This window comes from Martes martes, assembly GCF_963455335.1.
Source record: "Martes martes genome assembly, chromosome: 4".
Lineage (NCBI taxonomy): Eukaryota > Metazoa > Chordata > Mammalia > Carnivora > Mustelidae > Martes > Martes martes.
In genome coordinates, this window is record NC_137891.1 from 4,881,451 (window position 1) to 4,908,234 (window position 26,784).

Here is a 26,784-nt window from a genome sequence, read left to right on the forward strand (position 1 = left end):
TGGGGCAGGTCTTGGAAGTTTGCAACCCTTGCTCTCTCTGTGTCTCATTTCCCCATCTGTGGAGGAAGAAGAAGTTTGTCTCTGACTATTCTCTGAGCTTCTGCTCTACTCAGGTCCCATCCAGGCTTCCCAAGTGCTCTGGCTCAGAGAAACTTGGAGAACCTGAGGGATTAGTTTCCAGAGCTTGAGATTAGCACTGGAGGAATTTTATTTGGAGAAGAAGCAGCCCTAGTTTTGTCACCAGAGGCTCTGTTGGACCTTGCCTACCAGCCAGTTCGTCTCTTGGGAATCAGACAGGCACCAAGGACAAAACGCTAGAACAACGGTAGAGGAATCCATGATAAAAGTGGTCAGACTACTTAATTGGTATGTTTAGGGACTCATACGCTCATTTGACCAGACAGTTATTCTCTTCAGTAAGCAAACACTGGGCCAGCTTCTATAGCATGCGGGATAAGATGCTAAGTGTTGGGGATAGGAAGGCTGATTAGTCATATTTCCTGGCCTTAGGAGCCAGAGATCTAGTAGAGAGCACAGACTTACAAAGGAAGTGCTTTCCTGCTTGTGGGGGGAAGGGGAAGGAACAGTGGGGGAGGGGCAGGAGCAGTGAGGAGGGAGGGGAGCAGTGGGGGAGGGAGGGGAGCAGTGGCGAAGGAGAGGAGCAGTGGGGGAGGGAGACCATGGAGGGCTTCTGTGTTGAGAGGAGCCCTGGAAAGGAGCCCCCTGGGCTGCCGAGAGAGAGAAACTGCCGTGGGACGCCTCCTGACTTCTTTTTCTTCCTGGACACGGGGTTTCTTCATCTGCCAATCACAGGAGAAATGATTTCTACCAGACAGGGTGATTGTAGGGATTGACTAAGATGATGTGTGCGTGGTGGTGGGCCCGGGGAGAGGCTGTCATGCAGACCCGTCTGAGTGACAGCAGGGCTGGCCCGCCATCACTCAGGGGCGTGCGCTCCCTTGCCTTCCAGGCTGAGGGACGTGGCGGGGGCCCCCCTGATCAGCAGCCGCACGCTCGGCCTGCACTTCCACGCCTGGAGGGGTCTGCACCACCAGGTCCCCGTCATGTTCGACTACTTCCACCTGTCAGTCATCTCGGTGACCATCCACGCCGCCCTCGTCGCCCTGCAGCAGCCCTTGATCAGGTAGGAAGCGATGACCGTGGTCCCGGAGGTGCAGGGGCCCTGCTCTGCCTTTCTCGTTACGCTCCATCCCCGGGGCAGCTGGGGGGCTCTGGCCTGGCTGGGGTCGACGGGTGCCGACCACAGGAGCTTCTCCCAGGCTGACTGTCAAGGCTCTGGGCCTCCCTCAGGAGTTGGGGTGAGGTGAGCGGGGTGTGGGGAGGGCATCGGGAGTCAGGGGTGCACGGGCAGGGAGCCGGGGGCTGAAAACCCACCAGCAGCGGATCATACCTGGACCCCGTGCCGGGCTCTGCTTATTCTAACAATGCCTTAGCTGAGAAGTCCCCGCAAGTCCCTGAGACGCGCCGTCTTCATCGCTAAACCAGGAGCACTCCTGCGGCCCAAGCACAGAAGAGGATGTGGCCGAGCCCGGGGCAGGGCTCTGTCTGCCGGCCCCTCCCTGGCTGTTTGGTCCAGGGCAGGACCCTGAGGTTTCCGGAATGCCACGAGTGGAAGAACAGAGCCGGTACCTCGTGTTGTGCGCCTGGCACGGCCAGACATACGCCAGGTCGCTTCGAAACTTGCCCGTGCTCACGGGCATGAGTTGCTCGGGTGTTCGAAGGGATATTCACGGAGAGAATCTTGTAGATTGGAGTCCCGGAAAAGAGCTAACCTTCCAGGGTCCCTCCTCAGGACAGCTTCTCTGCACTGGGAGTTAAAATGCCCGTGGCAGGGGGGCACCTGGGTGGCTCAGTGGGTTACAGCCTCTGCCTTCAGCTCAGGTCATGATCCCAGGGTCCTGGGATCGAGCCCTGCATCGGGCTCTCTGCTCAGCGGGGGGCCTGCTTCCTCCTCTCTCTGTCTGCCTCTCTGCCTACTGGTGATCTCTGTGAAATAAATAAAATCTTAAAAAAAAAGTCTGTGGGGGACACTGCAGTCCCCACTGATTATTGCTGGGTAAGGCCCAGGTTGGGGTCAGTGAATAGGGAAGGAGGAACCTGGATCCTGGCCAGGTGCCGTGGCCAGGAGATGCTGCCCCTGGAGACCTTCACTCAGTCCCTGGGCCTCTTGGCCGAGCTCCATCCTGGGTTGTGTTTGCTGATGGGTTTAATTCAGACACTGACCTTGAATGGTAGACGGGGTGCCTATGTGTCAAGTCAACAATAATTCCCAAGTCAAGAAATGTCGGCCGGAGAGAGAAAAGCTCAGTAGACTAAAAAAGCCTGGTCTCTGAGAGCAAAGGGGTCCCTGAGGAGGGTGGGCCTTGAGCAGCATTGGGTTTTGAACCGGGGAGAGTCTGTGGGGGGTGGTTTTTAGCTCAGGGCCCGTGAATGGAGCCAAGGACACTGGAGGTGGAGAGAGCTGGCGTCATGGGCTGCGTGTGCGGAGTGCCTGGCCCCTCGGCCCTGCTGGCGAGCGTGAACAAGTGTGACGACCTCCTGCCCATCACGGATTGAGCTCCTCCATGGAAACGGGACCTCCGGAAGGGAGCCCATGGGACTACTTATCGTTCTTTCTCAGCACCTATACTGAAGGCCTGCTGTGCCCAGGAATGGTGTAAGGACCCACACAGTATACCAAGGAGTCATTGCTAAAGATGCTTCCCTCAGAGAATGCAGAGTCAAATGGAGGGAGCCCCTCGGCTTGGATGGCATTATCCTATGGCAGACGCTGAGCAGAGTTTGACAGAAAACATGGCAGAAGCAAACGAAAGCAGACCCGGATTTGGGAAATCGCAGGAGACAGAGTCCAGAAAGCGGCAGACGGTATGAAGGCCCTGCAAGGCTGCCCCCCTGGCTGTGCGCTCGCTCCGCGGCTCGGTGGAGAGTGGCCTTGGTGCAGACATGAGCTCACAGTCCGTCTGCTCTCAGGGATGCAGGGCGGATGGCCGGCGTCGCTGTCCTGTGTGAGTGGCCGGCGTCCACCCCTGAAGGTGAGCCGAGAGCCCGGCTGGGAAAGCAGAGCGCCCTGCAGGCTGTTCTGGGTCCCGGAGACGGAGCTCCTGAGCCTGGGCTGCTTCAGGCCCAGCCTGATGTCTGGGACCTCCAGGTAATTTCTGGGGGTCCTCGGAGAGGTATCTAACCTCTCTAAGAGTTCAGTTTCAACATCAAGATAGGAATGGGAGAAACGGAGGGAGGAAGGAAGGAGCGAACTTAAGAAATGAGTAGGGTTATGAACCCAACAGAAATGAAGGGGGTACAATGAGAGGAAGCTCACATTCTGTGCCCCACGAGGTGAACGTATGCTCGGTCACGGGTGGGTGCCCTAAGCTTTAGTCATTTCTGGAAAGGCCGAGCCAAGAAGCTCTGAGATGAACAGATTACATCCGGGACCCTGAAAGGTCTGGAGCCTGGCGAGGCAGAGACATCTTAAGTACCTAAATCTAGTTCACTGTGTAACCCATTCTGGGAGCATGGTGTACGATGGGGTTCAAAGTCGGCTCTGCGGCAGGAGGGTCCCGGGTTCTGTCCTGAGCCTCCTACCGGTTAAGCCTGTTAGCTCAAGCAAGTGACTTCAGTTCCCTGAGTTTCTGCCTCGGAGCATGCCAGGAGGGTATCAGGAGGTTTAAATGAGATTGTACACGGAGAACCCTGGGCCATGCCTTCAGCGGATTCACATCTGGGCAGTGTCTACCATGTTGCAGGCCCTGATCTCGGCCTCCTGGCCAGCGCCTCGTAAGCACGCACTGAGCCGAGCAAACTGTAAGCGTGCGGAAGAAGTAGTTCTGCTCTGGGGAAACCAGGACCAGCTTTAGAGAAGAAACAGCCTTTGAGCCGGACCCAGGGGATCAGAGATTGTGATCTCGAGAAATTAACTGGGGAGGGTCAAGGTCACATTTAGCGGTGTAGCTAATGACATGATACAGAACTGAGAATCTGTTTACTGTCTAAGAAGGAGGCAGGGAAGGTTTTGAGCAAGAGCCTCCCTTAATAAAGCCTGTTTCGTGAAGATCCCTCCGGTGGCCAGAGTGGGCTGGGCTGGGAATGACGTCAGGGTAGAGGCGGGAGGACCCGCTAGGGTCCCGCTAGGAGATTAAGTGTTCACAGTGAAAAGCAGGTGTCACTCCTCTTGCTGCCGGAAGCCCTGATACTATCTAAGGAGGAGCTGGGATCTGGGATCTCCTTGTAGAAAATGTAACCTCCTGACAGAGAGAGCTCCTTGCAAATCAGACGCGGCAGAGAGGAGCGCACACAGCTACCCAGCGCCAGCGCCTGGCTCCTCCCGGGATGGGGATAAAAATGGAACTGTCTTCTGTTCTCTGGGTTTTACAGGAAGGATTTCTATTAGTTCGCTCACAGTGGCTGGGAACAGAGGGAACCCTTTAAAATGAAGGGAAATGCCTGTCAAATAGGGTGAACTCTAGTTTTTTTCCAGAAAAGTGAGTTTCACAGCATCGGTTAAATCCAGTCAGGAAGAAGCCGGTGTGCAATTAAAATTTAACCTCAAAAGACCTTCCGCCTTTCCTAAAACACCCTGAAGAGAACCTGATTTTTACACCTTACATGAGGAGAGCTGGATCTCATGGGAGGGATTCGGATCCGTTGGAAAAGCTAATCACGCCCACCATTAAGTGAAATAACCAGTCCTTCCAGTTATGAATTGGCCGTCTGTCCCCAAATGTGTCGTGAGCATCACAGCTCAGGCACGCATTCTCTGTGTTTCGGCAATGTTCCTTTTATCCGTTTGTAGTTTGTGCCTTTGCTTTAAATGGCAGTTCCAAACACATCACAGTAATGATTACGTTACACGCATTAACATTCGTGGTGTTATCGACACAGCCACATAGGCAGTCACCGTGGTGTGAGAGTTGATTCTGTTTGTGGTATTATGGGCAGCAGCTGGAGCGTTTATGGAACCGTGACTTTTTGCCTGGCGCTGTCCTTGAAGCCACCTTGGGCTGCACTCAGAAATCCTTAGAGCCCCTGGGGAAAGTGCTGGGACCCACCTTTCCCAGGTGTCAGCCCTTCAGAAGCACCCAGAGGCTAAAAACGTACCCGTGTCCTGTAGCTTCTGGGAGCTCCGCTGGGCTTGGAGCCTGGGCGGACCCGCCTCACTGGCGGCCACTAACCTCTGGGCCCTTCCCCGTGTGGATCACCTCCAACTCGTCGTCCTTCGACCAGCTGGCTTTATAACTGCTCTCCGTACTCACTGTTCGGAGTTCGCCTTCATCCTGTCACCTCTGCGTCCCTCCCCAGATCGAAACATCTCTGCGGAGAGGGCCACGGCTGTGTCCTCCGGCCACCCTGCCACCTAACGTTCTGCCCGCTGCGCCTGGTACATATTTGCATAAATGAATTAAACGGAAATATAACGGGAGCTTTCGTTCCCTGTCAGGATGTTAAGCAGGAAGGCGGGTCGTCGCTTGGACTAAATCCTTCCAGGATTATTTCTTGAGCACCTGTGCCGGAGGGGGCTGTGGTTGCCCCTTCCTCTACGGGAGGACAGACGGAGGCTCAGGGAGGGGCGGGGTTGGAGGAGCTCACCCCGGACTGTGCCCCGAAGTAGAAGCGGGACCCAGACCGTAGCAGATGGAACCCCCATCCTTCTGGCCTGGAGCCCATCCCGTCTGCCCCTCCAGGCCCGTGGCCAGGGAGCTCTGCCTCAGTGTCTCTCGGCAGGCGCGTGGTTGGCCTTTAGGGGTATTTCTTCATCCACAGAGCAGGACGTGTGCCGTTTTGCCTCCCAGGATCTCATGCCAATTGTGCTGCCTTGTCGGGTCGGCATCCTGGGGCGGGGGGGCACCTACTTCTACATGGCTAATCTCACAGCGCCCCACTAATGGCCCCAAGGGGCTGAACTCATAGCCCCGCACCTTTCTTCACACTGTTTTTCTCCTCTTCCATCCCCCTGCCTTTCAGTTTTACCCGTCCGGGAAGAGGCTCCTGGCTTGGTAAAGGCGGGCCGGACACGGGACCAGAGCAGTCCAGCCTCTCTCTGGAAAACCTGGTCTTCGGAGCTGGATACTGCAAGCCGACTTCTTCGGAGGTAAGGTCCACACGGGATGTGGCCCCAAGGCCACCCTCGGTTTTGCAGGCGTGGTGTGTGTCCCTTCCTCTCACCTGTCCATCCACGCCTGCCTTTTTGTAAAACATATTGCTAATGCCAGGCCCTGGGGTAGACACCGGCCCCAGGGTCCTCACAGGCATCTCTTCTGGGTGGTCCCCCGTGAGGGCATGTTGTGAGGGGTTTCCCTTGGACCGTGTGGGAACCTGGAAAGTCCCTTGGCCTTGAACTGCTTTCAGACCCCGGCTCTGTCTCTGTCTTGCTCACTTTTCTGGGCCTCAGGTTGGCCCTGCCGGGTGAGGTCATGGAAACGTAATTATCTTCCGGGGCGGCGTGTGTAGCCATTGCTGTCATGAAGGTAAAATTCCTAGCCTAGCGCTGGTACTCGGTAGGGGCTCAGCAAATATGCATGCCCCGACCTTTCCCCTGTTCTTTCTTCTCCATCGACACCCATCCTTACCCTCTGTGAGGTGCGTGTGTCTGGCCACACGCAGCATCACTGCCTGTATCTCTCCTGAGCCGACACCGGATTATTTTTATCAGGGACCTGCTCAGAAAGGACCAGCCCGCATTGGTCTGGCTTCCCTGGAGAGACAGAACCAACAAGAGAGAGAGAGATGGAAAAATGGATTATAGGATTTCCAAAAAGCATTGACATATTTATGTATATACGATGTGAGAATATAAAGAGATCTGTTGAAAAGAATTGGCTCCCATGATGTTGGAGACCTGTCCCTGCCGGCTGGGGACCCAGCAGAGCTGAGCCGGTGGTGGGGTTCCAGCCTGAGGTCCAGTGTGCAGACAGGAGAACACTGATGTCCCAGCCAGAAGGCAGGCAGAGAGAGGACATTCTCCCACTCAGATTGCCGGCGGGTCCAGTGACGCCCACCCACGTCAGGAGGGCCCCTCCATACTCAGCCTGCCCACCTCTGCTGCCAAAGGGGGTCCACGCTGTCCTGTGCAGCCCTGCCCCCTGCTCCTGGTGCCCGGCCTAGCGGGGTCTGGACTTGGCGGACTCTCCTGTGAGGTCAGCTCTCCCAGCCTGAGCCCCAGCCAGGAGGCCTGGCTGCAGAAGTGTGTCCTGGCCTGGCCTGCAGTCATGCGTCCATCTGGTCCAAGCCTCTGTGTCACAGGAGAAGCTGAGGAGCGGGCTGCCAACCCTCCTGCGTGACAGGGGACCCAGACCCAGGACAGGGTTCTGTGCCCAGAAGGAGCAGACCTTAAAGCCAAATAGAACTTTCCTTCTTTCTTTCCTTCCTTCCTTCCTTTCTTTTTTCTCTTTTCTTTGGCAAATTATCTCCATTTATTTTATGTTTCTTATAATTTTTTGTATTATGTTATCTTAGCCACCATACAGAACATCATTAGTTTTTGATGCAGTGTTCCATGATTCATTGTTTGCGTAAAACACCCAGGGCTCCATGCGATAGAACTTTCTGGAAGGTGGTCTCCAGTGACCTGTAGATGTAGGACCTCGGGCAGCTGCTCAGACTCTAGGAACCACATCCTCATCTTTGACACTGGACCGAGCAAATAGTAAGAAGGTAGTGGAAGGCGGGGGCCAGCCAGCCCGGGGTTGGGGAGTGGCGTGTCTGCATTATATCCTGCACACGATGCTTCAAGGGCTCCCGCATGGGATTGGGAAAGAGTGGACGGCAGGGACTTCCTGCTCCCTCTCTGCATCCCCACGGCCACACACTGACGCCGTGTCATGAGTGGACGCCGCGTGATTCCCTGGATCAGCCCTGGCCCCCCGCTGAGAGCCAGGCCCAGCTCCAAACTCCCCTTGGGTGGACTGAAACCTTGGTTGTGACCACCTCACATCTCCACTGCTCCCTCAGCTGGGTCCTCCTCCTCCTCAGTCCCCGCAAGTGCGTCCCCAGAGCATCCCCAGAAGATCTACCTGAATATCTCTAGCTCGGACCATTCTTTGACATTTTCTATAATGTGGCATAGGACATTAGAGAATATCAGAGTTTCTACATCAATGCAAAGCATTTCTAACACATATTCCAAGACACAGCCTTTGCTAGGTCCACAGGAGGCTATGAGGGCAATTATGATACAGTGTCCCATAAGGAACTCTTAGCACATCCTTTGATGCCTCGTTCAGGTGCCGCCATCTCTGAGGAGCACTCTTGGATTTCCTAGTCTTTGTTTTCTCTCCCAGATGTTTCTTTCACGCTCAAGTCTAGGCATCTCTGTCCCTCCTCCCCGCAGGTCTGAGTGGCTGGGGATAGGGGCCAGCTTACTCAGCATCACATGCCCAGGTCCAGCACCTTGTGGAGCTGCCCTTGGAGACTGTGCAGAGCCCTAGAGCTGGGGCGGGCTGGGGCAGGGGACACTGACTCTATGGCATCCGAGAGACTGAGTGTGACCCAGCTGGATCCCTGCCCTTGAGACGGTGTGACACGGGAGAGAGAAGATTAAGGTGTCGGACACCTGCTGTGCTCCTCGGAGCCCTGGGACCGGGCTGAGTTTCACTCACCCTTGGAAATGCAAGTTCTCAAACTGAGAATGGGATAATACCTGCTTTTAGAGAGGATCTCAGGAGTTAATATGTCTAAAGGCAGTACAAAAATAAACCCATAGCAGGCGCATGATACAGTATAGTTTTTCCCCCTTCTATTTCTTTTCTTGGCTATTTTTGGGGATGTGTGTCAAAGAAGACATCCCTGCCTTTTACAAGAGTCAGGTAAAATAGCTTATTTGTGGGCGCTCAGCAGTGAACTTGCTCATGCGGCTTTGAGCTCAATGGGTTATTTTCGGGACCTGGTTCTCTTCCTGTGTATTTTCCATTTGGGTCCCATCCAATTATGCGGGCTCAGTGCTGTGCACCCACCCCGTGCCTTCCCACCAGGCGAGGGCTTCCAGGCAGAGAATAAAATCCACTCCCCCGTCCTCCCCTAGGAGCCGTACATCCAAATCCCCAAAAAGCCCAGTGCATTAGCAAATAGCGTGGGGGTCCACGCACACTGCGGCGTCAGCTGGAAGGGTTAGACACCAGGTGTTCCCTTCCGAATAAGCCTTTCTGGGCAAAGATACTTGCAGCAGCCAGAGTTCCAGAGCGGAAGGAGCTGACCTCATGAAAAACCCTGGGGGGCCAGGGTCTCTTTCCCGCTGGCAGGGGCCTGCCCTCCCTCCCGCGCGAAGACCCACACTTTCCCCCTGACCCAGGCGGCTGGAGCCTCGGCTTTGCAGTTGCAGCTCCGACCCCCTCCCCGTTGCAAGCCGGTAGCTTCGCCGCACGGGAATTAGTTTCCCTCTCTGATTTGCGGCTTATCTGTCAAAAAGGGACACTCATGCCCGCCTTGCCGGGTTGCTGAGAAGATTAAATGAAATAAGCATATTAAAGCCTGGAGCGTAGAGCCAGGCACAGAGTGCTCAGTAAAACCCTCTGTTGGATTATTTTTCTTTCAGTTTATCCACATAATTAAATTGAACGTTACTCCAAGAGCCCCCACGCGGTCTGTGAGGAGGACACTGAACGGAGGGTCTGAGGCGTGGTTTTGTTCTTGGCTTTCAGCATTAACCTGCTGTGTGACCTTGAGTCAGACACTCACCCTCTCTGGGTCTCAGTTTCCCCAGGTGTATAAAGAGGATTGGATGACATCGTGCTGCCCCCCCCCCCCCAACCCAGTGCTTTCTCTGCTGTTCTCCCTGCAATACCCCTGTCACTGTCTGGTGCTGCTGGGGCCATGTGAAACATGCTTGATTTCTTTGTCCAGATTCCCCAGAGAAACAGAACCAGGAGGATGTGTGTATGAGTACACACACACTCACACACACATTGATTTTAAGGGATTATTTCCTGTGACTATGGAACAGGTCAGAAACCACAGAATCTGAGAACATCTGAATGCAAGAGAACCAAACCCCTTGCGGGTAGACTGTTGGGCACGTCCCTTTCCAGCCCACGGGTTCTAGCTGGCACTTGGAGCCTCCCGGTCCCTGCCTAACCCGTGGAAGTCATAGGAGTCGTGCCGAGCAGGTGAATGTGTCTGAGATGAAGGTATTGGCCATCAGAGTGAAGCCCTTCTATCCTCAGCATGACTTAGAACATGCTTTCCAGACCCAGGGGCACGTCAGTGGGAGAATATTCTAGATTGTGACTCTGGGGCCACCTCCCTTTTAAGACGGGTTCCAGAGAATTGTACAACAGCATCATCCTGGAAGGCGGTAACACTCTCACGGCACAGGGGCACGGAGTGCTGAGCTTGACAAAGCCTTCCCCGCTGAGGCTCGTGTGGCGATGGCCTCTTGCCGAAGGCAGGCATGTATCTGGTGGGGCTGGGTGGGAGACCGAGACACAGCTGACACCCAGGCTGATGTCTCCCACGTCCTGGGCATGCTCCTCTCTTCACTCCTTTGCCTCCATTTTTATTTGGTTCTTTGTACTTTGCCCTTGCTGTGAGTTTACCCTTGCCCGCCATCGTAAACATCCTCGTATTCCTTCCACGAGGACCTGGAGTCCCGTAGCTAAAGGCCAGACAGTCATTATTGCTGGGAACACATCATTACTTTACCTCTGGCATGTGCTGTCTCTGTGAGCAGAGATGCTGCCATTGGTCCATTCACTCGTCAGATATCCATCAAGTGCCTACGATGTCTCAGGGATGGGACGAGGAGTTGGTGACGCAGCACTCGTGGGACTGGTGGCCTCAGCCCCCACCCCCCACCTGGAGAGCCTCTTCATTTCTGCAGCCCTTGGTGCCTGGTCGAGTTTCTGGCAAGCTGCGGTGCTCACTTGGTGTTGGAGGTGCCGTTGAAGGCAGATGGTGCAGCTTTAGGTTCTCGATCCTCTATGGGGGGGGGTGACTGCTGCCGACTTAGCCCTCAGACACAGCTGACCCAGGACCCAGCGATCACAACACTTTGGGGACCGGCGGAATGTTCTAATGTCTTGTAAAGTCAAAACGAAGTGTGTGTGGACAGCTAGCTAGCCAGCTAGACGATAGGGAATTATATCAATGCAGTCATGAAAATAGAATTTTAAATATATTTTCTAACAGATGAAAATTCTGGGGCCCACAAAAGGCATAATTCGACTCTGGGAACGAGGACGATTAGTCCCCATTTTTACTTCCCGATGACAGACATGAGGAAGCCGAGCCCAGTACACCCAGATAATTCCCCCCAAGGTGCGCAGGTGCACACCTAGAACTTGGCTCCCTGTTGGGTCCAGTCCTTTACTTCGGCTCCTTTCCCCAGCGTGACGCCTGTCCGGGGAGTGAGCTCTTCATGCTTCTACATGGGGGGACAGTTGGGTGCAGAGGAACAACTGTTCAGACAGTTAATTGGGTTAATTACCTGGGGAAGAATCAGAGGTCGTCAGGAAAACACAACAGTCATTTAAAGAAAAACCTGTTTTATGGTTTTTAAAGATGCGTTTAATGATGTCTGCCGTTTCTGGAATTAAGATGTCAAGCACTATTGTACTTACTCTCTCCACCAGAATTAAGTAGTTTAAAGCTTTCTCGTTTAAACGGTTGTCTGATTTACTAAAATCTTGCAAAACAAATAGCAAGTGACTCTCCAGGGAACAGCGATGACGGGCTTGGGCGCTCCGGCCCGTGGCTTTCAGACGCGTGTGAATCCAATGACATTCCACGGGTCATTTCCACACAAGAATATAAATCTCTGGAAATGGACTTTTCATGCAGAAGTCTACAGTGTTGCTTATTTATGCCCCATTCTGCCCATGAGCGTGAAAACGGCCTGTATTCCACGCTGCCTGCCTTCGGAGGCCTTCTTCTGCTCCGGAGTTACTAGCACGAGGGGATGTCAGGTGGCCAGGATAGGGGAAAGCATCCCTTCCCAGACTGTCCTGTGTTTCCCCCTGACCTCAGTGTGCAGCAGACACCCAGCTGACACAGACAGTGATCGCCAGGTGAGGGGCCAGCAAGGTGCCCAGGCAAGTACAGAAACCTGGCGGGGCTGAGGTCAGTTCTTCTGTGGATGACGTGTGAGAGCTTGGCAAGCCATGTGACCACTCTGAGCCTCTGTTTCTTCTTCTTTTCTTAAAGGGGAGAATGAAACGTGTTCACCCTGTAAGGTTTACCTGGGACTCAGGAGGGAAAGAGTATTTCCCCCTTTGAGCATCCCTTTCTCCCCACTCTGTCTCCCCTCTTGTGTTCCCCCCACCCAGGGACGGTGTGATGACATCACTACACATCCCATTCACCATTTAACATAATTATATCAGCTGAATGTGTTGAGCCCTTACATGCCTTGGGCTCTGTGCTGACTGCTTTTTACTGGGCTTCGCATCACAGAGGTCCTCTAGTAACTTCATAGAGGGCAGCTGGTCCCCCGTGGGGCCTGGATGCATGCGCAGGTCCTGGTGCATCCGGCATTCGCCTTGTGTCCCCTTGGAATCGCTCTCACCGGCTCTCTCCTGGAACCCTCCCATGGGGGTGGGTAGCCGTGCGTGGCACGTTCTCCGCCGAGCAGGTGGGTGGCAGCGGGTGTGTGTTGGCTTCGGTTCCTTTTTGAGGTTGAGGGACCAGAGCCTAAGTAAGCCACGCTTTGTGCTCTCACTGAGACAGCGGGTGCATTTAACCGTCAGGCGGAGGAGGAGAGGAGCGACTGCCAAGGCAGCCGCAGACCCACCCTCATGGAGCCCGCAACTTAGCCAGAACAAGGAAAGAGATTAAAAAGTGATTTTTAGTTGCAGGAGATCCACATTAAGAAAGCATTTGTCTCCAGTCCTATAGTTGGCTGGAGCATAGAAGAGAGGGGGTCACCACCTGGGGTGACTGATGGAGAGCTTGCTGCAGGGAGGGACATTACGCAGGGAACGGGATGTAGGACTCTGTTTCTTGCCATTGACCTGTGTTTTCCTAAGTCCTTTGTTTTCTGAAGCCAGTAATTGGTAGGGGCCTTCCAAATCTTTTGGCGTTTTTTTGTTTGTTTTTGTTTTTGTTTTTAGAGGGAAAGAAGCAAGAGTGCAGAGGGAGAGAGGGAATCGTAAGCAGGCTCCATGCCCTGCATGGAGCTCGAGATGGGGCTCAGTCCCAAAACCCTGAGATCATGACCTGACCCGAAATCAGGAGTCTGATGCTTAATCAACTGAGCAACTTGGCCACCCCTAGCCCAGCATTTTTTAAAGAGAGAATATCCTTCTCTTGAAGCGTCCGTTATTGCTTTACTTAAAATGTTTTTACAGAGCACGTAATCCGATTGCCTCCGTGTGGACAGCCTTGTCTCTCTAGGCTGGACAAGGGCAGCCTAGAGAGACATGCAGGCTCCTGGCAGGAACTAGCGCCGCAGGAATCAGCCCTTTGCTGGTGGTGCCGGAGGTCTGCTAGTGAAACAGAGAGGAGGGCTAGGTTCCCGAGACTGGGAGACAGTCCAGAAACACTTCCCAGATGGAAGGAGCTCGGATCTGAACCCAAAGGAATGAATTATCTGTTGTGGGAGGGGCAGTGAGGCAGCATCAGAGCAGAGGGCAGTGAGGAAAGGCTGTGCCACACTGGGGGGCTCCAGGGAGTCTATGTGGATGGACACGGGGCTGGGAAAGTCACCCAGGGCCCGATCCTGGGAACGCTGTAACCTGCTTGGCCACCGCAATGTCCCATGCAGGAGATCGGCGCGAAGAGTGTGTCCTTCCTGCTGCTCTGTCCAGGATGGGTTGGCAGAGGTAGAGCTGGGGTGGAGAAGGAGGCTGCAGGCTGGTGCAGTGGTCCACTAGCGAGTGGAGTAGAGGCCCGGGCAAAGCAGAGGTGAGGCAGGCAGAGGAGAGAGAGAATAGATGTCCTGGCTGTTACTGATATAGAATGGAAGGAGCTTGAACAACAAGCCCATGTGGTGGGCGTGGGTCATGGGGCGTCAGGGATCTGTGGTGAGCTAGCTCCTAATAAGGAGAATTGGCAAGTGTGATTCATGCTAAATTGTGAATGGTTGAGATCATCCATTTTGGGTGACCCTATTTTAGCTATTTACACTTTTTAAATGAGCATTTAAGTCAAGGAAGAGGACTTTGGCTCTTCTCTCTGCCTAGGATATCCTTTTTTCATCACTCTTTCCCCTGGAAGAACTCCTATTTATCCTTCAAAACCCACTCCAGTGATCATCAGTACTGTGGTGCCTTCCTTTACCACCCAGATACTCTAATCCACTATTTTGTCTCTCCTACATGTGCACTTTGGACAGGACTCCGCTGTCTTGTATGAATGTAATAATTGCTTCACGAGTCACTTTGCTCCCCTTAAAAGCATTCCACGAGGGAACAGTCATTCACCTCAATGCTCCCAATTAAATGGCTCCAAGGACATTTTACCCTTCTTTCCTGGGATGAATCACAGTTGTCACCTTGAGGAAGTGGACAGATGACAGACAGGCTTGCTCAGGAACCAGAGTTTTAAGCAGGAATGGGATTGGGGACCCTTGGAGTGGGCTGCCAGTCTCTAGAGCTCTTTGCCATTTTCTTGCCGGTGCCCTCCTTAGGGATGTCACGTCATGTCACATGGAAGTCTAAATCGGGAGGATTAGGAGCTGAGAGGTCAGGCTCCATGTGCCGCCCGGCCACCAGAGAGAGTTGGCCTCTTGGGCAGATGCTGTCACTGTCGATGCTGTCTAGCATGCCAGCAGCCTGCCAGATACTTGTATGACAATTGCCTCCCTTGCACACTCTCTCAAGAGCTGGCAACTGAGTACCATTCCCATGAGGAGGTGGTCACGGGAGAAAATGTGGAAGCTAGAGAGCCAGATACTTATGTTGAGGCTGATGTGTGTCCTGTATTTGTATTCGGTCCTTCATTTGGTAAGCATCATATTGCGTGTCTAACCTGTAGTGCATGCTAGACTCTGGGAGTTTAGCTAAGCGCAAGGTACACATTTAAGAAAACACACCAATATTTACTTAATAATATTGTCATGAACGTCAAAGAGCTGGTATTATGCAGAACCTGGCCTGGTTTTTGGTACAGAGGAGCTTCCCTGAGTAAGGGAAATTTAGACTGTGATGTGAAGGATGAGCCACAGCCAGAGGTGAGGGGGGTCATAGGGCTGCCCTGTACAGTTGTGTCCTTTTCACACTATGCAAAGACACCTGGTGGAGCAGGTGAGTTGAGGCTGAAATGCTGCCCACTCTCCACATGCCAAGCTGTGCATCCATGGGGCTGTGTCCATCCAGATGAAAGACTTTCCCCCTCTCCGATTTATCCACTGAGGAAAGAAATTCTGGTTAGCACAAAGGCAACCTATAGACTAACAGTGGTCCTGGAAGAGGAAGAATGTTTGAGCTAAGTGTACTGTGGCAAAGGCCCTGGGGTGGGAACTAAGGAATGTGATGAAGGCTACAGCCCTGGCCTGGGATGTAGTGACTGCAAGAGGGACAGGTATGAGTGAGTCTCCTGAGGTCGGGGGCTGGTGGCGGGGGGCGGGTAGAGATGTCCCCTGCAGGGACCTGCAGACTGCGTGCTAAGTGTAGCAGGCTCAGCTCCCAGCATGACTGTGATGAGCGAGCAGGGCACGGATGTGAAGCCCCCAGATTGTGCCTGGGGAGGAGTTTGGGGCTCCACACACCACAGCTGTGGGAGCCGCTCTCTAGAACCCCATCAGCCTCACCCGCAGCACCCACTCCCCCCAGGGTTCCTGGGTTCCAGCCAGCACCCTGCATGTAGCTGTGCTAGCAAGATGGTGGTCAAGAGGGGAAGCAGAGTTCGAGTCTCCAAGGCCCTTGGCAGGTGTTAGATCTGTGTCCAGCGTTGGGTGAATTTGAAAAACCACGTCTGAACATGAAATGTTTCACTCCGAATGTTGAGTCCAAAAACCTCTGAACCACGTCTTGCTGAACTCCACCCAGAATACTGAACATTCATTTGGTTCTTTTGGCCGTCTAGCTGGGCAGATATCAGCCGGTGGGTGCAGAGCGGGCCTTTCCTATTTAATGTGGTCTCAGCAGGACGGTCAACGTCGTGGGAGCCAGGATTTTGAGCCTCTAGAACCGGTTCCCCCCAGTGCTGTGCCCCCCCGGCAGAGACAGCCCAGGCAGACAGGCCAACTCTGGAGATGCAGAACCTCGGGGTGTGCGAGGAGGGTGGGGAGGGACTGGGGAGTGGCTCCCACATTCCCCGCATTCTCCCGGCCACACCTGAGGACCCCGTTTCCCGGCCACACCTGCAGTTCGCTTGAGACTGTGAGACTAGGCTCCGGTCAGTGAAATAGGGACAGAAGGGATACAAGCCTCTTTCCTCCTCACTCTCCAAACACCTTGCTTGATCTTCTGGGCTTCCTTTCTTCCGCGGTGCCCTCAGGAGTGACGCATTTGGGACCACAGTGGCACAAAACCAAAGAACCCAGGTGAGGAGAGACCGGAGGAGAGCCACACACGAGATCCACGGACCAGTATCCGACTTTGGGAAAACACAAAGAAATAAAATGATGTCAAGTAACTGAGGTTTATGGATTGCTAATCACAGCAGTTACTGTTACTTTAAGAAAAACGCTGTTGTTTTCTATGGTCTGGCCTTACCAGAATCCTAGAAGCTTGGCATGGACCTAAGGGATCGGGAATCCAGAAGTGGAGACGTCATGGTCAGAAGACAGCACGTGAATGTTACCCGTAGCTGTGTTTGGTGAGGGGTGGCAGAGACCGTGAGCTCGGGAAAGAGCTCGCTGTCTTTCACGCAGACGAAAGAGGGACAGAGAACACCCGTGTGGACATGCGGGGACCCACAGAGGTGGAAAAGCCTCTTTCTTTTTGAACAAACACATTGAGGTTATTTGAAAAACAAATAAACAAACAAACAAAAACAAAACCTCTGACAGACTCCTGAGAACACTTCTCTGTTGAATAAAAGCGACTGTGGCTTGAGGCAAAAACCAGATTACTGTCTCAGCTCTCCTACCCTGAGACCCAGAAAGCTTGAAGGCAGCAGCTTCTTCATTTCTATAGAGACCTGGGGGCAACAAAAAACAAAAAACAACAACAACAAAAAAACCCAAAATGAACAAACAAAAAAGACAAAGAAATGCAGACTTAAGAGCCCAAGGAAGACTGGAAACAATTAGATTGACAACCTACTAAATTTTCAAGAGAATCATGTTCTTGAAGAAACCAGAAGCTTGGACTGCAAGACTGTTTGGCTCTTCAGGCCTAATCGGAACCCTTGGGCCTCCGTCCCAGCATGGGTCCCCCAGAGACCATGCTCCCCCTGCCACCCCAGCCTCTCGGAAGGCAGACCCAGGGGCCGGGGGTTGCGCGGATCCAGGGCGATGGACTGGAGAGTTCCACCGTGGAACTTGTGTGTCTCTAGAAACACAGACCTCCGTCTGTTGGACATCCCCCACTCTTCTCCACCCCTCACGGGAGTGTCCCTGTCAGTTACTGCTTCCTGTTTCCACCATTGCCCATGGCGAAGGCCAGTTAATGTATATCTTTAGGTCTCTGGTCATTGGAGTAATAAGAGCCGTATCAGACCCAGTGTCGATAGTACCTTCCACCACTCGGAAATCCTACAGCTGAAACGCAAGGCAGGGAACACCTGTGACCAGGGCCGCCCCCCTTGCCTTGAGGGTGTTGTAGGTGTCGGGAGAAGAGTGAAACAGGTGGTGATCAGGACAGCAGAGGTGACCGACTGGCTGTGTCCTCACCAACCCCATTTCCCTTAACGTTCACAAGTGAGGGTGTCTTGCCAAACCTCCCTTGCAGTTCGTTGAGGGCCATCTGCCTGGGTCCAAGCCCATGGAATACCAACAATTGTCCCTTAACAATATTCTGCATGATGGCCCAGGCTGTCCATTCATTCTGTGCCTTCACAGAGTGCGTGTCAGAGGTGGGAGTGTCCCAAGATGAGACACCCTTGGATCCCTGAGTCTCTGCTTATGGGAAAACTTCCCCCCGACATGGCCACCCCATGGTCGCCTTTGTGTGGGTGATGACTCAGCTCCTGCAGTGTTGTGCTCGGAGAACTCAGGGCTGATTTTGACTGTAGTGCTGTCAGACCTACCCTGACTCTACCTAGGGGTTTCCAGAGAAAGGTATCCATGTATATAAAAAACCAGAAGTCTGAGGCGGAAAACCTGTTTAGAAACTGTAGTAGTATGGTCTTGAGATCCGGGGTGCATGGCGGGATTCAGTGGAAGAGGGGCCAGATCCCAGAAGGTCTCTGATGCTTTTGGTCCAGACGTCCTTGGCGGTGATTCCTTTAGACTCCTTCTAGCAGGCCCCGTGTTGAGGGTTCAACGGAAGGACACACAGCAGGTCTAATGCAGAGAGAGAGCTCACAGGATATGAACTCAGTGAGCCTCTTAGGTGACTTCCTCCAGGAATGGAAACCCCCAGCAACGGACTGGCTGTTGGGGGACGGTGGTGTGGGCATCTGTGTGAGTGTGGTGTGCACACGCATGTACATGTGAGTGCTTACACGGGCACGTGCAATTATGTTTGTAGGAGAAATGAAGTGATTTCCACACAAGTAGCCATGTTTGGTTTTGAACCCAGTGAACAGAGGAGCAGGACTGTGCACACCTATTTCCCCGAGGCCTCTGCTTCTCGCTCCGTGGTCTAAGATGTGACATAGCCCAGGCGGGGTCCATGCTACAGGTGGACGGCTGCAGAGAGTCCTGGGAACCAGGGGGTCATCAGGGCCCCTCCCTCTGCCTGCCTTTCTCGTTTTCCCGTTCTTGCCCTGGACTGAAGACCAGCGTGCAGTTTTGAAAGGAAAAGGGAGACGTTGAGGTAGGTAATCTCAAGGCTGGCCCGTGTGCTACACCCCCCAGTAAGCTGGCTCAGGGGAGTCTGTTTTTCAGCTCAGTCTGTCAAACCTACCCTGTCAAACCCAGGTCTATCCACTGCCAACATGTGCCCGTCAAGCTTCACAGCTTCCCTGCTGTCAGTGTATGTGTTAACATAGGTGTAGACATCAGAAGTCTGACACAGTCCTACCTCTCCATAGCTCGGTGGTGGTAAACAACCTTGAACATGGCATCAGGCCAACAGCAGAGAGAGCCTCTCCCTGGGGCTGCCCCTGCAGCTGGTGAGTGAGCAGCGGTTATAAACCAGGTGTGCACAGCAGAATCTCCTGGGGAGGCTTTTTAGAATATTATACCAATCTGAGCTGTACTCCCAGGGATTTTGAGTCAGTACCGCTAGGCTGGGGTATAGACCACCGTATTTAAAAAGCCTCCCCAGGCGATTCTGATGCATCCTCCGTTGAGGTCCCCTGGAATGGACCAACAGGTACAGACTTTGGAGCTGGACACACTTGGGTTCCAACCCAGGATCTGTCACTCTAGTCCATGAGCTCCACACCTGTGAGCTAGCGATAATGCCCACGTAGAGTGCTCGACGTGAGATCGCAGTTCCAGAACATTCTTGGCTGGATGGGGGATTCTCCTAGTGTCTGTCAAGAAGGCAGTGGGAAGTCCATCATATACACTTGCACATATTCTCTTAGGGATCCTTTCCTCCAGAAGCCTCCCAGTGCCTCCCTCTCCTCTCCCTCCACCCAGGAGGCCTTTCTCTGGGCCCCAGGTAATTTCTTGCTTACTCTTACCATTGCAAACTTTGTATTTCCTTGGCATTGGAAATACGATGGAGCCAAGCCCTCCAGACTTTGAGCTGTGAGACCACAGGTGTTGGGAGCAGTAACTTACCTCCAGAACAGCAGCTGTCCCACAAACGGACCCATAGTGAGGAGCCGTTGTCACCGGGCCGTTGGGGCTCTTACTACACTTCATCCTGTTTAATGCCCGTGATAACCCTCTGAACTAAACCTCATCACCTGCAGTTTGTTCACAAGGAAACTGAGGCTCAGAGAGAGGAACTTACTTGCCTCCAGTCACACAAATAGAAAGGGGTAGAGGAGAACCCTGTGTGGCAGACTCTGTGTGACATCCCTGTGCTGTGTGCTTAACCTTAAAATCTGTATATGGAAGGACTTAGTCCACAGCCTAAGGAACCTCCTCTCTATCTCTCTCTCTTTTTAAGATTTTATTTATTTGAGAGATAGAGAGAGAAAGAGAACATGAACCAGGGTGGGGTGGCAGAGGGAGAAGGAGAAGCAGACTCACCACTAAGTAGGGAGCCCAGCGATGTGGGGCTCAGTCCCAGGACCACAGGACCATGACCTGAGCTGAAGGCGGTCACTTAATGACTGGACCCCCAAGTGCTCCAAGAACCTCCTGTCTTTAACAGCAGCCTGCCGCTGCCATGCACTGTTCCTCAGTGGCCTTTCCCTCACCTGCAGCTTGTACAGAACATTCCTTTCTCCTAAATATAGCAGAAATGCTCCCTGGGCCTGTTTGTGCTCATAACTGTTCCATCTGAGAAAATACAAATTATAATTTGAGCATAACTATTCACTGAAGAGTTGAAGACTTGGCATGAGTTACCAAAGAGAATAATTTTATTTTCTGGCTCGAAGAAGTCCCTGGCCTCGGAGCAAAGAGATCCATATTTAAATTAGACTCTGCCACGACTAGCTTTTGTCCTTGAGTAATTCAGCAAAACTTCAAGACTCTGTCTCCCTTGGTCTGTAAAGTAATAGTAATACTCGTCCCCATTCTTCTTTAACATACTCAACAACCTGGCCACCTCAGGATGTTCTGGGACTGTGTTAACACTGCAGTGAGTAAGACACATGCTGTGTCTTATGGACACAGCAGGCCTCACGGACAAGCAGGACACTGGCATGGCCCCTCTGAGGGATATATTAAGTACCTAATTATATCAGTAAGTCATACGTTATCACTGTGATCATAGTTCTAAAGAAGTAGAGCCAGCAATGCTATTCTATCCTTTCTGTCATCACATTTATGCCCTTTCTTGGCACTTCTGGTCCTTCCTCTGACCCTGTCCTGCAATCTTGCCAGGCATCTCGCCCCTCTCTCTGCTCTCATCTCCCCCTGCTTAGTTGGCTTCCTCCTCTGACCCCCTTTTCTCTCTGCTTCTGCCTCCTTCTCAGCTCCCTCCCTCTCCCCCACATCTCCACCTCCCCTCCTTTTCCTTGCTGTCACTCCGTTTGCTGAGAGCATCCCTGTCGTCTCTGTCATTTTTGCTTTTGTTTCTACCGTTTGACTTTTCTTCTCATTATGTTTTGTATTTTCCTGGCTCTGTGTGTGCCTGGTAATTTTCGATTCAATGTCAGGCATTGTGTTTACCTTTTCATTTTCATTATATAAACAATATAAAAATATAAACATATATTTATAATAACATATATAAATAACATGTATGTATCTATGTATATACAGAGAGAGAGAGTGCTTTGAAGTGGGATGCATTTAAGTTATTTGGAATCAGTTTGATCCTTCTGAGGTTTCCAGTTAAGGTTTGCTGTGAGGGACCAGACAAGTCTTTCCTCTAGGGCTTATTTTATCCAGGTGCTGAGATAGTGTCCCTCTGAGCTCTGCCCATTGTCCCATGAATTGTGAGGTCTCCCACTCTGGTGTGTGGCTGCACCCATCATTCCCAGCTGTGTACAAGCTCTGGGAATTGTTGCCGCCTTCTCTCATTCCTAGAACTCTGTCTCATGGTTGCTGGGCCCTTCATCTCCTGAATTCTCAGTCCCATCTCCTTGACTCGGGGGCGGGGGGGCCTTCCAGGATTTGCATAAGTTCCATCACCATCTTAGGTCACGTCCTGGGAAATTCCTGCAGGCAGTATGTTAGGACAGTAGCAGAACTCACTTCAGTTGTAGTCTATGCAGCCTGATGACCAGTGTCGGAAAAACATTACGTTGTGCTTTTATGTGGATTTTTAGTTTTACAGATGAGAGTGTAACTTTGATCTCTGTTACTCATTTTTTCCCAGTCACCCCTCCTTCCAGCCCCATTTTGATAGAACCTTTAAATATGGTTGTAGGTGCAGATGCTGTTTTTGCTGTTATTGTATTTCCTGTTTCCTTGTAAACCAGGAGGGAAATCTACATGAACTATTTGAATAGAGGGCTTGAAGATTAATTTTCTAGGAAGTCTTTGGGGGGTAGCGGTATAGACACATAGCTTCCTTTAATCTTCACCGCCACCACCATTGTTGTCATCGATGTGCCAAATACACTTCTAAGCTCTTTACATTGATTTACTCATTTAATCATAATGACAGTCTCTGAGCCAGGTTATTATTCATGTCAGTTTTAAGAGAAGGAAAGGAAAGTGCAGAATGCTCGTGGAACCAGCTAGCAGGCAGCATCTAGGATATGAACCCAAGCTTCAGAGACTCCAGGCTCCCCTGTGAGGCTGTTTGCTTCTCACTAGCAGCTGAACACCACAGGGCCTTTCCAGGCTGCCCCACAGGGAGGAACGGTGCTGCAGCTGCTGACCAGAGTCATGTTTGAGCTGCATTTAGAAGGAACCCAGGTCTGGAGGACACGGCGAGTTGTCTCTGGAGTCCAGGCTAAAGTGATGACCCAACCATGAGCCAGGAGGTTCTTTTCATCTGTGGGTAACCCAAATATTTATAACCCAACTTACAGACCTGCTGGAGCACCTGCAGTGTCCACTATGGACTCTGGGGCCACATTGCTACGTTCTGTTCTGGACTCTGCTGCTCCTTGTGCATCAGCAGGGGTGGGAGGGTGTGTGTGTGATTCTAGGCAAGTTGCTTATTCTTTCTATATCTGAGGCAAACTCATCTTTAAGATACAAATATTACTGTGGAAAACTCACAGGTTTGGGGTGAGAAGTAAATGAGTTAATATATTAAAACCTGTAAGATAGTGTGAGACACAGGCCAGCCTCCCATGAGCTGTTACACCGCCCGGTTTCTGGTAACTGCTGATCCCCAGCACAAGGGGTACCTGCATCTTTCACCCAGACTAGCTCCCAGAGGAAGGGAGCAGAACAGGCAGGAGGCCCTTATGGCAATCCAGGCCGAAACCCAACCGAGCGAATGAAAACAGGAAGTGGGGGAGTCATTTTAACAGGAAAATAAATAGGTCTACATGAAGGAAAAAGTCCTAGGGTGACTCCTTCTGTTTTTGATGAATTAGGGAATGCATGGCCTTTCTCAAGTCACCTTAAATGGCTCTGTTGATATTTTCTTAGTCTTCATCTCAAATATTTAACCAGATTTGATGTACTTTACTACATGATTGCTGAGGGCTCTCCCTAAGTTGACTAGGGCTCTGAGCATGACTCTGGTCCCTGGCAGGCTTTTGTAAAAAGACTGAAGGCAGGAAGTCAGTCTTCTGGGATGAAATCTTTGAGAGGCTGTTTCTGGGCTTAGAAATTCAAGGAATCATGAAGGACTGGATATTGTGATCCCTTCTCCACAATATCAGCCTGTTCTCCCCATCAATGTCCTCTTTCCTTCCTGAAAAATGAGCAGGACCGAAGGAATATTCCAGACCCCACACTTTGTATCTCCAGTGTTATGCATAATTCAATGTGTTTGATAGTTTCTATCATCTTGAAAAATCACTTTTCAAATACTGAAATAATAAAAGATCCATCAAAGAACAGTGGTGTAATATTACCTTCTGTTCCCATGGAGACCGAGTTGCTGGTGTTCAGCTGTGTGATTATTAATGGCATTTGCCTGTGTACCGTGTGTTGGCTCCACCCGGTAAGTAAGCCATGATTCTTAATCATAACCTGCAACGTGTTCAACCCATATCAACTTATGTTTATTGTTGGGATCTTAGAAATGCTTTTATTTGCTACTTTGGTTCAATTTCATTTTCCTGAAGGGCGTATTGCCGATGTCAGGTAAACTGTTCCTGTGTTGCTGAGGCTGATGGGGAACCGTATGTGGGATGTGTGTGTGTTCAAGGGAGACAGATCATTGAACAGGGTCTCTTGAGTACAGACTCATTGACCGTAGCACACACCAGGAGGCCCTACGTTATACAGTGCTCAGTTTCTGCAAACATCATCTCTTTGGAGTCTCCCATGATCCGCCAGCATTTCTCAGCATGAGGCCCGTGTTGCAGGTGGAGAAACTAAGGGTCTGAGAGGCTAGGCCTCTTTCCTAAGGACAGTTATCTGACCTGAAACTCTGGCCCACCTCCACGTAATTCCGAAGTCACGGCTCTGTGCCTTTGGTGTGTTGCACTGACTTACGTGGTGGTTAGCAACAGAACACAATGCTAGCCCCACGCACTGTCCTCATGGTTCATGTCTTTGCACTGACCAGCACGTGGCGAATATTGAGTAAGTGGTAGTGCTTGTTTCCTGTTTTCCTTCTCTGTTTTTTTTCCCCCTGTTTTTAGCACAGCTACAATTAGAAGTCATAGAGGTAGAATCATTACCGGTTTTGCTCATGTGCACAAAAGGTTTTTGGTTAACTCAAAAGATACGTTTGGATAGATTCGGTTTTTGTTTTCTGCCAGAGTCTCATTGCTCACATCTTTGGAAGTAATCTCAGTTACCCAGTTTCCATAAACATGAAATCTGCATCCATTAGAGTCTCTCGATTATCCTTGGCATGAAGGGGTGTAGGTTAGATGTGCCTTCCACGGATAGTCCCGCTGTTGCTTAGAAGAGAGACATTGGTTTGGTTACAGGAATGAGAATTCTCTCGACTTAAAACCCTGCCCAGAGGAAACACTCACATCTTCTCTCTTCTTCCCGTGGCTCTTTCATAGTAACATCCTATGTCTTATCTTGTCCCCAGTCTGCCCCCTCACTGCCAAAGCATCAGGAAAGGGACCGTGTCTTTCTTGAACCCTGCATAGGCAGTGCCTTGGACATGGGACTGTGCTCACTCATGCCTGTGCAAAACCATGATGAGGAACAGAAGAGTGACCAGGTGAGGAAGGGAGGCTGATTTTTCCCATCTTATGGAGGAGGTTATTGAGATTCCAAAACCAGTTCTTCAACACTTAAGCTGAAAGCTCTTTCCACTGTACCACGTCGTTGTCTGGATAGGAGTATCCAGAGATACATGGGTAATTCTGGCTGGAAAGCACATTTTCCACGTAGTTACCACTTGTTTAAATGTATATTGCAGCTTGCCATGGGCTGAAGGGCGATGGTGCTTCTGACAACGACGTTCACGACGGCCAGTGCTGGCGTCGATGGTCTCACGAACCCTCACAACAAGGATGGGGCTACCGCGGTTGTAACTATGGTGTCATCGGGAGACAGGCACTGAGACGTTGTGTTATTTGCCCCAATTCACACTGCTAGTTTTCAATTAGCAATAATCGCGCCTCAGATAAACCTCATTGGCTACGATACTGCCACTGCGCAAAGCTTGATTCACACTGCTAGTAAGTGAAGAAGTTTGCTAGGCTCCGTAGCCGAGGGCTGGAGTCAACTCTGGAACCCACTAGTTATGGGGGCTCAGGCCTCAGTTTCCCCCTTACAAAACACTGAGTCTTGTGGCTCTCTTCCAAAGACACGGTTCATGCTACGTGAACATGCTTCTTGCGGCACCCGCCAGCACACAGGCTGCTGTGGGTGAATCAGACCGTGGGGAGCTGATTCTCCCTCTCCAGCATCTCCTCCATCACCCGCTGTCCAGCTCGGCATAGAAGCCGTGAACAGCTTCCAGGCGCCATGTTGCTCACGTGCGTAAACAGTGGAATGACCACATCTCTTCCTCCAGGGTGTGAGAAAGGCAGAACCTGAGAGATTCTTTTTTTTTTTTTTTTTTCTTTTCTTCCTGTTTCCCCCTGGCCCATCTTTCAGGACCCAGAATGAATATTCCTTTCCCCAGAAGGCTCGGCCTGACCACCTAGACTGGCTCACTGCTCTCACGCTGCCCGCGTGGTGCACGGCCCACCCCACTGGAGACCGTTGTCTGTCTCCCCTGTTAGACCAAAGGCCCTGGGGCAGACCGTGGCTTCCTTACACGGTGGCCGTCCTCGAGTGGGCGAGCAGCTGAGCTCGGCAAATGCCAGACACTTGAGTGCTTTAAAGTCTGATCAAAGTCGGATCCCTGAGTGCCGCAGAGACCCCCTCTTGCACTGAACTCCCTCCACCCAGTCGCTGTAAATCGTGTCGATGGTGGCTTCATAGCCAATTCTGCTGGAGTCACTTACAGCTCTGTTGGCGACGGGCAACCCCCTCCCAGCACTCGCGCGGACCTCCTCTTCCTCAAGTAGACCCAGCAGCGCAGCCCTCTGGAATCCTGTCTTCCGACCACGGCGCGTGCAGACGGGCTGCGTGTCTGCGGGCCCGGGTCGTGCCGGCGGTCGCTTTCAATGTGGCAGTCGTCTGCTCCGGGACGTATTATTGGAGACAATCTCATTCCTCACTGACTCTCGCCATTCTCTCTGCCTCCCTGGCTGCTTTCTCTGGGTGGCGAAGAATCCTGTTCCGTATCGATCTCATTCACTTTCCCGGGAGAACTTTCAGCGAAACCGATGCTCCTGGCAGCCGGAAAGTCTGATTGCGGCGTCAGGGACTACTCTAACCTTTGCTCGGCCTTGCCTCAGGGATGGGAGCCTACAGCGGTGGAGGTGAGGGAGGGGAGCACGCGCGGCTCACACCTCCCTCCCAGGACACCCGACCTGCCCTTTCTGAGAGTCAGCACTGCTGCGACGAGCTGCGGGAACATGACCCCTGAGCTTCCCTGCGCTCTCTGTCCCAAAGGCCTTTGGCCTTGGTATTACATCGAGTCTCATCGCAGCCCGGAGATGGGTTAACCCCTCTCCTAGAAGGGGAGCCTGGGCCCCGAGGGCGGGTGTAACCTGCTGAGGCTTGTCCCCCGGGTCATCTTCAGATGCTGGATTGAAGCCTCCCAGTACAAGTGTTTGGTGCGCTAC

At 52.2% G+C, this 26,784-nt stretch overlaps 1 protein-coding gene across 1 annotated transcript in view; it reads left to right on the top strand.

Moving 5' to 3' along the window:
* Positions 1-26,784, top strand: part of FAM135B (family with sequence similarity 135 member B) — a gene marked incomplete at both ends in the record, with an annotated part of 172,254 nt that overhangs the window by 91,735 nt on the left and 53,735 nt on the right. Inside the window, 2 exons of the mRNA XM_080802103.1 lie at positions 971-1,144; positions 5,980-6,106. Of these exons, the coding sequence (XP_080658229.1) occupies positions 971-1,144; positions 5,980-6,106 (301 nt within the window). The remainder of the gene's footprint in view (positions 1-970; positions 1,145-5,979; positions 6,107-26,784) is intronic.